Source organism: Tachypleus tridentatus, chromosome 12 (assembly GCF_004210375.1).
Source record: "Tachypleus tridentatus isolate NWPU-2018 chromosome 12, ASM421037v1, whole genome shotgun sequence".
Lineage (NCBI taxonomy): Eukaryota > Metazoa > Arthropoda > Merostomata > Xiphosura > Limulidae > Tachypleus > Tachypleus tridentatus.
Genome location: NC_134836.1, coordinates 9,914,438 through 9,930,142, shown reverse-complemented (window position 1 = coordinate 9,930,142; position 15,705 = coordinate 9,914,438). Strand labels below are relative to the sequence as shown.

General features: G+C 33.8%; 2 protein-coding genes across 7 annotated transcripts in view; one reads left to right on the top strand and one right to left on the bottom strand.

Annotated features, from left to right (window-relative positions):
* MED18 (mediator complex subunit 18) overlaps positions 1 to 1,161 on the top strand; it is a 33,264-nt gene extending 32,103 nt beyond the window's left edge. For all 6 annotated transcript variants that reach the window (XM_076471440.1, XM_076471438.1, XM_076471439.1 and 3 more), the window contains exon 8: positions 690 to 1,161. In XM_076471440.1, coding sequence (XP_076327555.1) covers positions 690 to 738 — 49 coding nt within the window. In that variant the 3' untranslated portion in view covers positions 739 to 1,161. The remainder of the gene's footprint in view (positions 1 to 689) is intronic.
* A 23-nt stretch (positions 1,162 to 1,184) lies between these two features.
* The window catches only part of LOC143234234 (ecdysone-induced protein 78C-like), a 45,742-nt gene continuing 31,221 nt past the window's right edge, over positions 1,185 to 15,705 (bottom strand). Inside the window, exons 3-8 of the mRNA XM_076471435.1 lie at positions 14,668 to 14,809; positions 5,162 to 5,373; positions 4,013 to 4,336; positions 3,769 to 3,874; positions 2,252 to 2,528; positions 1,185 to 1,756 (exon numbers count right to left, since the gene is read on the bottom strand). Coding sequence (XP_076327550.1) covers positions 2,260 to 2,528; positions 3,769 to 3,874; positions 4,013 to 4,336; positions 5,162 to 5,373; positions 14,668 to 14,680 — 924 coding nt within the window. The 5' untranslated portion in view covers positions 14,681 to 14,809 and the 3' untranslated portion in view covers positions 1,185 to 1,756; positions 2,252 to 2,259. The remainder of the gene's footprint in view (positions 1,757 to 2,251; positions 2,529 to 3,768; positions 3,875 to 4,012; positions 4,337 to 5,161; positions 5,374 to 14,667; positions 14,810 to 15,705) is intronic.

Below are 15,705 nucleotides of genomic sequence, written 5' to 3'. Positions count from 1 at the left end.
ATAATATAGGCTGACAGTTTTGAATTTTGTGTGGAAACAAATTATTGTGTTATTTATTTTTGAAAAGTGTTTATTCAAAATGCTTTACTCACTATGTAAATAATTATGGATTTTGTTTTATTGTATTTTTTCAAAGTAATTTAAAAAATACCTTTTCTTTTGTATTTTTTACAGGTTTCTTGTCTGTTTTAAATAATAATATAGATTTTTAGAGAAGTATGGTGTGTATTTAATAGCATACAAAATAAACTATTTGTACATATTTAATTAACAAGAGAGAATCTTCAATAGCCATGGTTGTAATTGGATCTCAAATCAGTCAAGAGATGGAGATATAAGCTAAAAGATTGTAGTTAAAAAAAAACTTGTAGCCACTTTCTGAGTTGCAGTGCCATGGTCAAAATGTTTTATTGGTTTGGAAATTCTAAATTATTTAACCATAAAATGAAATGTACATAAAATAAAAGTTTTGAAAAAAGTAATTTAGTACCCATTGTACGAACATAAATTAAATATAACACAAAGTATTAGGAGCAAAAGCATGTTTTTTTTCAAACAAATAAACTTGACTAAAAGAAATCCACAGTACTTAATAGCAAATTATCAGGTTCATTGTTGTGAAACTTTGTTGCATTTTTTGTGGTCCATTTTCATAATGCACAAATTGTTTTTAACTTAACCATCTTCAGATTAGTGCAGCTGGAAAAAATTGACCACAGAAGACTTCAGCACATATGAATGAAAAACTTGAAGACTTCCTAACGTTTCTTATATTCATTAGCTATTATTCTTCCAGTAATTATATCACCAATGGTCTGCCAACAAGAAATACTGCATATCTCTTCGCATTGGTAGCTTACATACTGCAACATTTTGTTATTGTATAATAATCATTAAAGTACACATGACAGTTCTGGTAAATGTGAGATTTTTTATGTAAGAATGACTATACTTATGAAACTAGAAAATGCACAAAATTTGTGGTACCACAGTAACATTTTCAAATAAATGTTTTTTTTTTTCCATACACATAGTGTTTTACATTTGTATGGTTATCATGGTTATTCTTATTACTACCACTTCTATATATAAATTCCTAAGTGATTTATATGTGTGTGGAAGGAGAGGGGGGCAAACATAATAAACTATGATGACATCAAATATCAGAAATCTTGTATGGCCACTGTCATGTATATATATCTTTAAAATCCAATACTATCAAAATGAACTTTCAGTAATATCCTTTATTATTAATATCATACCTCTATCAAATTGTTTACAATAGTTATTGAACAGATATTTCCTGGAGGAGATATAAAAAATATACGTTACAGTCTAATGCATTCAACAGCAAACAGCCCTTTATGTGGAGGACAGTCATTTGTCATTGGAACGATTGATGAAACAAGTCCAAGTTTGATCAAAAATGCAGAATATGTCATTCGTTGGTGAATGTGAACGAAGTCTGGATAACAATTAAAAGTAACACAAGTAATGACACATTTCTATCCTTCACCCACCCAAACAACACTGATGATTGTGAAAATACAGACTGATTGACCAATAATTTCTGTGCTTGGATGAAACTTCATGGTGAGTTATGTGAACAAAATAAATATGAATAATATCCTGGTCCAAAGTCTGCCCTTTGTCTAGAACCTGGAATGCTGGGAATGGGGCAGTGCTGGAAGCTGAAACAACTGGACCTGCCAAGTGTACAGCGCATGAATGGACGATGTAATGGTCTACTGTACATCTGCAAAAGAAGAAAATGGTTAACCTTTGAAGATCAGTTGTAGTATTAAAAAAAAATTTTTTTAAATATTAACTTTTATTGATGAGTTTTTCATATCTCAAGTTTATACCCTCTTTTTGTATGTGATATCTATCCCTAAGTTCTAATCAAAGCAAATACCTGTGTAAATTAACTGAACTAATGCGTAATTCATAAAAATAAAACTTTTTATTATAATTTGTGTATGCTACTCACCCAGCATAATAATTTGATGAAGAACTCTCTTACCTGCCTTACATTTGTTCATCACTATCTCGAACAACTTAAGATTTAAAAATGTCTCGTAACTATGAATTGTATTGAAAAACGTGCTTAAAATTGAGTTTTCTAACTTGTATTATTCAGTAAATGTAATTTTGAAAAAATCAATTTGACAATTAGAAAGAAAGTATACAATTCTATAAAGCTACTTGAGTCTCAATAAAAGAAAAAAAATATTTATGGCTTATCTGTTACCATCTTCATCATTGTACTAAATCTTCATCATATTTTGGTATATCAAAAATCTCGGCAAACAGAGGAGGGAGTTTAAGTCTTGTCCAATTGCCTCGAAACCACTGAAGGTGTTCCATATGTTTTCCTCCAAGAGAATGTAGCTCTGGTATCTTCATCATTAGAGAAGGAAAGAGATGAGGCTCACTGGGGTGGTTGCGTCCAGTCTGGAGTTTCAGGGCTTCCATCAGTTTTTCCTGTTGCTGGGCAATGGTTTTGTTGTCATAGATACCCATTCTCTCTGTAGCAATAAATACTGAATTTTATCAAATATTAGTCAAAGAACATGATTTGAAGGGATTTACAGATGGCAAGTTACCTCTGGCAACTGGTTGAGCTTAGTGTATTATTTTGGGGGATGTCTAGTTTACATCGTAAATACAAACTTTGATTCAAGACTTTATATAATCTTTAATATGCAAGGAAATTTAGTTTTTACCGTAATCATACAATAATGAAACTTTTGCTTATATGTATGATACTGTAAAAAAAATTTATGCGATGTGCAACCCCCAACTTCGCAAAATTTGTATTCTTTGTGCATATAGATTTGCGATAGGGATCACGATTTTCCCGTTTCGCCTTCGTTTCCCATCACGGAGAACTGTATTGTTCTTCATTCGAAATTACAGGAAAAAATTTGGAAAACTGAATTTGCTGCACGTAGTGGAACAAATCGAAGGTGAAGAGGTCACACAGAAATTATATGTTTACGAAGTATTTGGTGTATTTTTGTCTTTGGACAAGAAAAAAAAGATTTCAACAGAGATTACTATATAAGGCTACAAATCATCCATCATGCACTGTCTTTCTTTACCAATTGCTGGCACCCTAAGTGAGCACTGACGCCACGCGTAATCGGCTAGTAGTATATAAAAAATTGACAGTATTTGAAACCTGACATGTTGGGTTAAGACGAAAAGAAAGGAAACTTGATGTAACAAAGACAAGATAACAAATCTGAACAGAAACTAAATAAAGATAGAACCTTTTTATTAAGTACTTTTAGCAGGTTACTCACCTCTTGTTGAGAATATTAAGCTGTCACATCTTTGGTTTCTCTCAAATTATGACCTACTATTAAAGACATGTGATCAGAAAGAAGACCAGAATTATTAAATTCTATTCAAGGGCGCGACTGAGAAAATAAAATATTAGACGAAGTTATGAACTTTAGATACGGGTACTGCATGTATATTTCAGATAACTAACGCTGAATAAATACATAATTCATGAAATTGAATTTACGGGTCTGAATACGACATTTATTAAAACTATTCATTTTTATTCACAAATTCGATGGGGGGGGGGTGGCTTTAGCTCCATATGCACCTATACCTATCTTTCATCATCAGGAGCTAACACCATGAACAAAATGTTCGAAAGGATGTAATTTACTTCCAGTGTACAATAAAAACAGTAAATTGAATGCTGCATTTCAAATATTAGTTGAATTATTTTTTTCACTGAGAATTTCTTACCTGAAGTCAAAAGGATGACTGCCGAGAAAAGTCCAATTTCGGTGTCATTCAATTGCAAATTGTTGAAATTCGCAACGAAGTTGAATAGAGAAGAAACAAATTCATGCTGAAAGAAAAAGTAAAAAAATGTGGTAGGTTATCCAAAATGACCAAAGAGCAGCAAATTGGGATAAACTACAATTAGATATTAGCTAAAAAGTATTTCTGGAACCCATTTATTTATGATCTTATTAAAATTACTTACATCAAACATGAGCTCCATCTGTTGACGAGTGACGTAACTTCCTTCGTTGAAAGTTACACTGTTGTCTAGAGTGTTGATCATCCGGGCGATATGGACCAACCAAATCTCGAAGAAGCCTAGCTTGATGAGGATCAGTTGGTCATCTTGGGTTAAGTCCAGAAATCCAGGGACACGTTTTGCAAATTCTACGACCCTTTGAATAGTCGGAGTGACCAGCACAGCGAAATGCTGCCACATAACGATTTTTTGATGTTGTAAGCTATCGGCTGTAATTTGTCCGTTTTCATCAGCTCCTGTCGTTGTTGGTTGAAACTCGTCCAAACTCTGCAAAAAGAAAGGTGCCTTTTGCTTAACTACGTATTCAAAACGTATTTGACTTTAATAATATTTTTTTTGGTTTTTTATTTCGGATATCAAGAACACAACAAACTAAATAACATTTACTGTGACATTAGGCTTTTAATTCCAACAAATTTGTTTATAGGAGCGATTAAAATTTTTGTGTTTCAAGGGGTTTGAAGCATACTTTATTTACATGACTTTTAAATTGTATATAGTTAATGTTAGTTACAATCATAAAAAATATAGTCGTAATGTCATGCTTTCCATATGTTCATAATTTTACACAAACATTATGTGTGCGAAATACCAATGCTGGGAGCCATATAAAGCATTAAGTCAAAACACTATTATTCAGTAGGTTTAATGTTTTGTGATGCACCTACTTAACTGAATAATTACTTAAAAATAAAATAACAGCAAAGTTTACAGTAAGCAAAATATTTTAATAATTGTGATGTTTCGACCCATAGTATCGGGTCATCATCAGTTAAGAGTTTCATTACAAAAAAGCAGTTGAATTTAAAAGAATTTTACAAAATTCAACTGTCATTTTGAATGCAAGTCTTGACCAATGATAAATCGTTATGGGTCGAAACGTTGCTCTTATTAATGTAATATCTTGCTTGCTATAAATGTTGCTGGTATTATATTTTTAATTAACTCTTCACTAGATTTATAGAGCACCAACAGCTTGAGTTGTTAGTAAACAACTTCATTGATAATTTAAAACAACACGTGTTTGTTCCAATAATTGGTTTTACGTTGACCAAATCGGTATTTTGAAGAATAATAAAGGAGGTCACTAACAAATATTGCTGGTTTTCGAACTAAGCTTCTTGTCTTTTCTTCTGTGTAGGCACAGTTTGCATGGTGGGCTTGAGAAATAGTCAGAATAATATCATACATAGCCAACTGTTTGTTCTCGAACTCTTTCGCCGACTGGTCAGCCTCGGCCTGAGTAACTCGACCGTCATCATTTCGTTCTCTCGACCTTTTTGGCACTCGACCATATCGAACAGCTAGAGAAGATTGTTGTGTTTAGATTAGACATGTAACACACATAGACTTATGTATATCAGTTTAAAAAATTGAAGTGGTTATAGAATACAAAGATGAGATTATAACTCAGTGACGTGCACTGCCTTTCGATTCTTACGCTGAAAAAAATGTCCTTTTTCTTAGTTATAATTTTTTCACATCCATCAAAAGACGTGCCTAGTTCCATACCTTGTTTGCTGTGATTTAGAAACAAAAAAAAATATGACTTTAAAAGGAATGGCACGTGGAGATTTGCAGAACTTTAGGGTGAAGGAATAACTGTGATGTGTCATTAAATGTTAATATCCAAAAATTCATTGTTTATATGGCCAATAAAAGGAGATCTGTTTATTTCTCTTGGGTTTTTTTTGCTCTATATGTACGAGAGACAACCTATAGTTTCCCTTAACATTCCCCTCTTACCTAGAAAAAAAGTCGTGTCTTACGATGCTTGAATGTCCTCTGCACGTTACTATCATTATCTAACCATTACTGTATGAAAATAAACTGCATGAGAATACGGCCACGTGCTCATAATTTATATTGTGATTGACTGTCACTCAACAAATCAGATCGTGCCATATCAGCATAATGCCTATAAGAGTAGAAGGATACATACTATTTCCAGCAGCAATGTGTTAAATGTACTCATCAATCCAGAGACAGAAATTTCGCGAAGACAATGCTTTAGTAGAAATTTCATCGATACTCTGATATAGGTGCATAAAACATGAACCTTTGATAACAGAAGCGGCCGAGGTGGAAAACCCAAACTCTTCAAAAATGATATCAATTGTCTCAATTCTTTATGTGATACACGACAGTCCAGTGGAGGTCTTGTCAATTATGTAGCTACAAGTACAAGCGTTAATATTTCCTTCAGTACAGATGGATACATATAAACACAGAGAAGCCTCAATTGATGTGAAGCTGCTCTTAAACTACTGTTTAGAAGACATAAAACCAAAAGGCTGAAATGCGCCTCAAATTAAAAAAAAAAAACTGGATGAACCAAGCTCTAGGAGATTGTAAAGATAAATCCAAATCAAGTTATATATAAACAAATAATTATAATTTGTTGAAGTGCCAGAAAAACTGTATCATGGTCCACGTACAACATCTACAGTGGACTATGCTGAGATACCACACAATTGTGGGATACATCCTTAGTCAATGGTGTCGGAGATCCACACAAAATTTATTGCATCCTGGCTGCTGCGGTGTACAATTTAGTTTTTATATATTATAGCATTTCCACAGGAAAATATAAAGACCTTTTGGACAGAGATTCACCTTCCTGCAAGACAATATGCATTAAAAACAGTGAAACGATACCTGGAAGGAAAAGAATCCAACAGAACATTTGTAATAATGGTTTGAGTTTCACAAAATCCCAATATGAATATTATTCTGGTTTTATGGGCCTATAGAAAAATTATGAATAAGTAAAACCGTAACCAAACAACGTAGCCAAACTGTTGGATATAATACAGTACAATTAGAACAATATTTTACAGTCAGACATTGATAAATTCAAAGAAACACAAAAGCTGGGTGTGCTTCTCTGTTTAAAAGAAATACAGAACGACACTACAGGACTTATTCACTTTTCTTTGCTATTTAATGTAATAATGTACTAATGATTAATTCAGTATTTGGTTGTAACTACTTACTGTTTGAGATTCCTGTACGTTCCTACAGTTATTTCTACAGTTGTATGTGTATATATATGTATATACTATTTACAAATTAGTATGTAGTAACACTGGATTTATTTGTTGTTGTTTTCAGACTTTCATACAAAACTACACGATGGCGATCTGTATTAGTCATCCCTAAAATTTAACTGATACACTATGGAGAAGGCATCCACCGTCAACTCTTAGGTTATTATGGTATGACGGAAAAGTAGGTTTTGAGCGCCATGTTTGTAACGTACCCACAATCCCAAAGTATGAAGCACAATATTTCGACAACGAGAAATAGCGGATCTTCAGATTCAGAGTCCAAGTACACTAAACATTCAGCCGTGCACGCTCCGACCAAGAGAGAAACCTCAGACTGAATTGTAGAATGTTAGTGTATATTGTATACCCTCCAGAAACAGAGTAAATAAGTATTGTTGTCCGAAAAATACATATTTTTACACACACGTTAATTTAGCCACCTGTATCAAAATTTCCTCATTTTCTTTTCATGTTGCTATTCTATTCTGAATACATTTTTCGGAAAGCTACACTATATTTTCGCTATTCCTCCTCAAGGAGCGAACCTAAACTTTTAACATTACAAACAATGGTGCTTACCGCTGAGCCGCTAGGGACGTAAATAAAAGAAAAATAATAATAACCAGCAAATAAACTGACTTGATCAATTAGATCAAACTCTCTCTTTCTTTACCTGAAGATGACCTAGGAAGGTTGAAACGTTGTTCTCTCCTTATCAATAACAGTGAGTTTGAATGTGTCATAGGGACGAGAGTATAAACGGGCACGGGATTGTAGGGGGCGTTGCTGGTGGATGTCAGGTTATCAATTAATCTAGGTATAAAGGTATTCCTTTATACTGGTTTAATTTTGGTTTTAGTTGCTGTATAAGTAGGGTTTCTTTGATTTTACGTGCATTTATATTTGTTTCCATACTGGGTGTTTTCTATGGTTATGTTGTGATTTGCAGCAGTGTTCAAAAATGTGTGAAGGTGTTTTGTCTTTAAATCTAGTTTCCATCTTTCTGCTTGTTTCTCCAATATAGAAGCCGTGGCAATTGTTGCATTGTATTTTAAAATAATGTTGGTGTTGTGTTTATAAGTGTAGTTTTTGCATAGCGTAAACTTTAGTTTTGTACCTAGTTTTTGAAGAAATTTGGTGTTTACTGGAATGTTGTGTTTTGTAATAAGTTTTTTTCCAAATATTGGTTATTTTTTCGCTGATGTCAGGAACATATGGTATGCAGCAGTATAAGGTTTTGTAGTTTGTTGTATCTTGAGGTTTATTATCGTTTGTTTGTTTTTGGTCTAAGTGTTTGCATATAATTTTTAACGGTTTTTGGAGGACATTTGTTGATGTTGATGAAGTGTTCTTTTATTTTGTTGATTTCATCGTTAATTTTATCCGGTGAACATAGTTTTGCGGCTGTATCTGTTTGGTTTCTTAATACGTTGAGTTTCTATTTTGTTTCATGTGCTGAGTCCCAGGGAATGTATAATCCAGTAAGCGTGGTTTTTCTGTGGATTTCTGTTTTGAATTACATGTCGGTTCTTGTGATCTTGAGGCTGAGAAATGCTATTTGGCTAGTATTTTTCCTGTTCACAGGTGAACTTGATGTTGGGATGTGTATTATAAAGTTAACGTGGTTGAAAAACTAAGTGTATGTTCGGTAGATGTGAATCCAGTAATTGTATCGTCAACATAACATATCTGTACCAGTATAGTGGTGGGTGTAAGGCTGAATTGGTCGCTTGTGATTCAACGTGTGTCATAAAAATGTTGGCTGGAACTGGTGACACGGGATTCCCCATACTTAGACCATTTATTTGTAGGTAGTTTTGGTGGTAGTGAATTCTATAAGGGTTGATGGGGGTGTGTATCAGTGGGTTGGGGTCTTGGATATAAAGTTCTAAAGCTATTTTTCAGGCTTCGGTCGTTGGGACTTTTGTGAAGAGGGAGATTACATCAAAACTGGCCATTAAGGCTTTATGGTTTAATTGGTTAAGAATGTATTTAAAGTTAAAAGAGTCTTTGAAAAAGGACTCTGCTGATGCTACATATTTAGAAAATGTCCACGCTATAAATTTACCGAGGTTGTAGTTAAATGAATCGTAGGTCAACTTTATGGGTCGTAGTGGACAATCAGGTTTGTGATGTTTAGGGGTGCCGTATAGTTGGTCTTTTGTAGGTAAAAATAAATGTTTTCTGAGATTGTTTTGGTCTTTCATTTGTAGTAGTATTTTGTTTAACTGGTTTTCATGTGTTTTTGTTGGATTTGTGTTTAGTAGTTTAAATTTGTTTGTATCTGACAAGATGTTGTCATTTTTTATGTTCATTATAACTACAGCATTGCCTTTATCTGCTTTTAGAATTTTGATGTTGTTGTCTTGTTTTAAGTTGTTTATAGAATGGATATCTTCTTGTCTGAAGTTGTTTTTTAGATTTATTTTCTGTGAAATTATATTGATAGTTTTGTGTGAAAATTCTTTGAAAAAGTTGTTTAAGATATGTTTTGAGGTGTTTCAGGAAAACAGATGTTTTCAGTTTTACCTAGAAACATAGATTGTTGGTTGTCGGTCGAATCGTTGTCGAAGTTGTCTTCTTTATGGTAGTTGTTTTTCCTTGTTTCGTTGGTGTTTTCAGTTTGTGTAGAGTGGATCACCAGTCTTCTAGCTAGGTCTTTCAGACAGACTTTCATTTCGATGGATGGAATATTTCTAGGTGTTACTGCGAAGTTGGGTCATTTGTTGAGTAGATATACTTCTTCATTGCTTAATTTTAGGTTGGATCGGTTAATTACGTGGTTTGTCGTGTTGGCGTCTTTTTTTGTTGTTGACACCTTAGTTTATCTAGTTTCTTGTTGTGGTGGACCTTCTTTTCCATGTCGTTCTTAGTATTGAGTTGATTGATGTTACGTTGTATAAGTCCATAAATGTCTGGTTGAATACAGCAGGCCAGTTGATAGTCTAGATTAATTTTTTGTTCCTGTAAGCCATTTAGTTCTCTACATTTCGAGCTTAACATGGCTTTTAGTAGTTTTTTTTCTGCAAATTATGGATAACATTCTTCGATAGTTTTATCTCCACAAAATTAAGGATTAGTTTTTCCTTTCTGCACTGTTGGATGAAATAAATGTCATTTCTTCTATTGATGAAAATTGATTAAAGTTTCTTAGTTTCGTTAGGATTGCACGAGCGTGTAGGGTTAACAATGGCGTAATGTTGATAAGTTAAAACATAATGGAGTTTAAACCAGATAATAAGTACACACAAAAAAAACAACACAAAATACATCCTGTTCTCGTGTTGTTAAAATTTTCCCTTTTTTGATATAGAAAACATAAAAGCTGGTAAAAATTTATTTTACTTTACTTCCTATTTTAGAATCAGACATTTTCGCCCCTAGTGGCACGTGGTGTGTCTGCAGACTTATACTGCTAGAAACCAGGTTTTAATATACGTGGTGGGCAAAGCGCAGTTAGCCCTTTGTGTAGATTTGTGCAGAGCAAAATAAACAAACATTTATACAATTTCGGGTTTCAATCCCCCTGGTGGGCAAAGTACAGTTAGCCTATTGTATAGCTTTGAGTTTCAAAACAAAGAAAAAAATCTTTCAATAGTTCATAAATTGTAGTAACAGTTTGAAAAAAGGTGTTATATTTTAATGTAATAACTTAATTTTTGATCTTTTAGTGTACTAAATATCTATCAGTATCAACGAAGTGTCCAGAATCACTGTAATTCACGAGGTTTTTCTTGGTATAGGAGAAGGCCCAAAGGGTAGCCCGAAAATATACATGCATTTAATTAAGCGTTATCACTTTATTCGTATCTTTATTGAAACCGTACGACTTTATAGTACAAGTTTCGACGTGATCTGCTTCACCTTCATGAGTTATTTACAAGACGTACTTTATACTTTTAACCCCGTATCACACTGTTTCACTATGATTTGCATATTTTCCTGGTCTTTTTTTATTATAATAACATATATCAACATAATGACTTGCTAGTCCTTCATCTCTGTTTGGTACTTCTTTTCGTTTTTTATTATAATTACATATTTCGCTGTATATCAACATAATGACTTGCTAGTCCTTCATCTCTGTTTGGTACTTCTTTTCGTTTTTTATTATAATTACATATTTCGCTGTATATCAACATAATGACTTGCTGGATCTTCATCTCTGTTTGGTACTTCTTTTCGTTTTTTATTATAATTACATATTTCGCTGTATATCAACATAATGACTTGCTGGTCCTTCATCTCTGTTTGGTACTTCTTTTCGTTTTTTATTATAATTACATATTTCGCTGTATATCAACATAATGACTAGCTGGTCCTTCATCTTTGTTTGGTACTTCTTTTCGTTTTTTATTATAATTACATATTTCGCTGTATATCAACATAATGACTTGCTGGTCCTTCATTTCTGTTTGGTACTTCTTTTCGTTTTTTATTATAATTACATATTTCGCTGTATATCAACATAATGACTTGCTGGTCCTTCATCTCTGTTTGGTACTTCATTTCGTTTTTTATTATAATTACATATTTCGCTGTATATCAACATAATGACTTGCTGGATCTTCATCTCTGTTTGGTACTTCTTTTCGTTTTTTATTATAATTACATATTTCGCTGTATATCAACATAATGACTTGCTGGTCCTTCATCTCTGTTTGGTACTTCTTTTCGTTTTTTATTATAATTACATATTTCGCTGTATATCAACATAATGACTAGCTGGTCCTTCATCTCTGTTTGGTACTTCTTTTCGTTTTTTATTATAATTACATATTTCGCTGTATATCAACATAATGACTAGCTGGTCCTTCATCTCTGTTTGGTACTTCTTTTCGTATTTCATTATTTCTAATGTTTCTCTAATATGCAATACCACGATACTACGAGGCTAAGCTAATTTTTTCTCGTAGTATTGTATGTTGGGTAGTCTTTACAAGTTTGGCCATAGCATAAGTTTCTATTTTTATCTTTCAGTTTTATTTTATCTTGAGTATTCCCTATCATGTTTTTATCTTATTGGTTTGAAGACAGATAAAAATTCTGATGCTTTTTAAATACCTTATATAACTTGTTAATCGTTGAACATAGAGTAAACTTCAAACGTTCCTCTGATAGATTGTTTAGCCAGAGTATTCATGATGAAACTTTGTAGAATGGATGGAACTGCCTGTTGTAGAGGCACAAGTGTAGAGGACGACGTTTTGAAAGTCTTCCGCCTTTCGTCTTCAGGTCAGTGTGGTTTAGATGTTGTCGGTCTTTTATAGTGTCCTGGTTGATTATGGAGAGCGTGTTATGATTGGTTAGATTATCACTGTTTCTAATTGGAGCTTTAACTATGTTTATAAACGTAGGATTATCCATCTTGATCTGTCTGTTGAATTTTTGAACTTGTTTCTTCTTGATGTTTTCTAGGTTGGATGCATAGCGTTTGGTGTAGAGGTTTAGGATATCTAGTGCTCTAATGTTTGTGGAGAAAAGTTGTTGAATATCGGTATATTGTATTCCAGCTGTGTTGGTTAGATGGTGATTTTCCCGTATCTTTTCTTCTATATACAGTCTCAGGAGGTGTCTGCTGGTATTGTCGAGGACCTTTTTAATCTTAGTGGTTCTGGTGAAAGTAGTTTCTTTGAGTCTCAAAAAATTTGGGATGAAGTTGGAATCTCTGCAGCGTAGTAGGAAAGTCAGGTGATTAGAGCAGTATGCGAGCTTTGTAAGGTTTCTATTTACCAATGTTCCAACTTCAGAAATCCTTCACATCACCAGAAAACGACAGCTGAATGACAACTCTCTACCACACAGAACAGATATGAAAATAGACGCCATAATGGAACTAACAATCTATTTCCAATGCAACGAGGAATTCTACGAACAAGCAGATGGTCTAGCCATGGGATCACCACTCTCTCCGATCCTAGCAGACATTTTCATGGAAGACTTTGAAGAAAAAGCCCTTTCATCCACACCTATAAAACCAAGTTTCTAAAGACATGTCAACGATACCTTCGTTATTTGGCCCCACACTCATGAAAACTTACCAGTCTTATTAGAACATCTCAATTCCGCAGACTAAAGAATCCACTTCACTATGGAAATAGAGAAACAAAATAGTGTATCATTTCTTGACATACTCATCAGCAAACAAGCAAGACAGATAACCGCAAATGTATGCGAAAAACTCACCCACACGGACAGATACCTACACTTCCAGTCCTATCATCCAAACTCGATAAAACGTGGTATAATCCAATGCCTAAACAAGAGAGCAGAAAACATTTGCAATACAGCATCCATCGAAGCAGAACGCCAAAAGATCGTAGAGAGTTTTAACAGAATGGTTACACCCCCTCCTTCATCACAAACTCCTTGAAGAAGACCACGACTGAAAGAAAAGATGAGAAAGTTACCACCACTACCACCATTTACCTACCATACCTACAACATTTCAGTGAAAAACTCACACGTATAGCCAAGAAATTCAACATAGAAGTCTGTTGGAAATCCTACAATAACTTAAGATCCATTCTAGTAATAAACAAACAGCGACCTACCAAAAAGAATATCAAAAACGTCATTTATGAAATTCCGTGTTCCTGCAACGATACATACATTGGAGAAACGGGAAGAAAACTCGCGACAAGAATAAAAGAACATAAAGATAGTACAAGACTCATGAAAACACAAAATTCAACCATTACAGAGCACGCCACGTCAACTGAACACAGAATAAACTGGGAGAAAACCAGAAACATCGACACAGACAAATTTTGGAAGACAAGAAAAACGAAAGAATCATTTAATATTAACATTATTAAACCTTCAGTACACAGTGATTCCGGATTAGAGATGAGTAATCTGTGGTTGCCATTGGTTGAAGCTCCAATCAGAAACAGTGATAATCTAACCAATCATAACACGCTCTCCACAATCAACCAGGATATTATAAAAGACCGATAACATCTACACCCACACTGACCTGAAGACGAAAGGCGGAAGACTTTCGAATCCGTCGTCCTATACGCTTGTGTCTCCACAACAGGCAGCTGTCGTCCATTCTACAAGGTTTTATCATTCAAATTTCCTTTTTCTTTTTTTTCATAAATAGATCTTATGTTGTATTGAAGATTTTCTAACATCCAGTTGTTATAGGTTACAAAGCATCAAAGGTACAATGTATAACCTTATTATGACTCAGCCAAGATAAAAAATAAAAACTTTCTTAAAATGGTTTTACAAGCGACGAACTGTATTTTTAACACACAACTCAGACAAGTGACATTAAGATATGACTCGTGAATCATGTTTAAATTGGGTTTTATACAACGCGGTATAAACAAACCAAAAAGGCAAGTAAAACATTTTTTATATCAACTTTAACACTTCAACACAACATCTAACTGTTACAAACTATCAGCAAGTCCAAAAAGATGGTGACCTTATTATTTAAAAACTCATACAACATATACTGTATTATTTCGTTAAAAAAATGTGGTAGGATACAGATACTAAAAAAAAAAAAAAAATGTATGCACAGCATGTACTTACAGTCTCTGGACATCCCGACGGCAAGACACTTCTTAAAGCGGCAATACTGACACCGGTTCCGGTTTAGACGAATTACGAGACATTTGCCTTCACGGAGACATCTGTATTCGATTTGTTTTTGTATACTTCTTCTGAAGAACCCCTAAAAGGTAATAAAAACGGTTAGGTGTGTTGAAAAGAGGTTTGTTATCTGCCTTTTAAAGATTTATGTAAAACCATATATTCTTATTTTAAATCGTCTACGTTATCGATATAAAGGGGAAATATCGGCTAGGTGCAAAGATTAAAATTCACAAAATATAATTGTAAAATATAGGCTTAGCCTAAATTACGTTAGGCTTAAATGTCATTGTAAAATAAAAATGATACCAAACTCATACAGAGACGGAGGTTATCAAATAAAACAATTTATATTAGAAGGGGGGGGAAGAGGATAAACTTGTTACAATGTTGCGCAACCTTACGAGCTTGATATATAGCCAACTAAAAAAAAGGACGAGAAATAACAATTCTAGTACAACTATCATAAATGGCCAGGTTCACCAACAGGTCGCGCTATTGTAGAGCATGACGTCAAAAAGTAACGGAGCTTTCCAGCCCATAAAGATGGAGTGCAGGGAAGCTCACCAGGCTTCGATACAGAGTTCGTTGAACTTTTGTGGCCGTGACACTGAGCTGCAGCAGGTTTTTGAATGCGACCTGCAATTGCAATTACGCCTCTTTCTATAGTAAGAGGAATACAAGAGTATTTTATGTTTTCATGGTTAAGTCTCATAAAAAGGCGGAAGTAACAACAGGTGAACTTAGCCTTCTGCGTCACTTTTGTGAATGACAGTATCGGCAGCTACCATATGAGTATAATAGATAACGTATAGTTAACCGGTTCTTACGGTTGTAATTTTTTTTCATAAAAACATAAGATAAAAATACCAGGTTTTTATATAATTCAGCCATTCTTTAAGAAGGTGAATCATCAGCTTGCAACAAATACTTTTTAATATTTTTGTGTGTGAGACACTTGTAATTCCAAAACCCGTG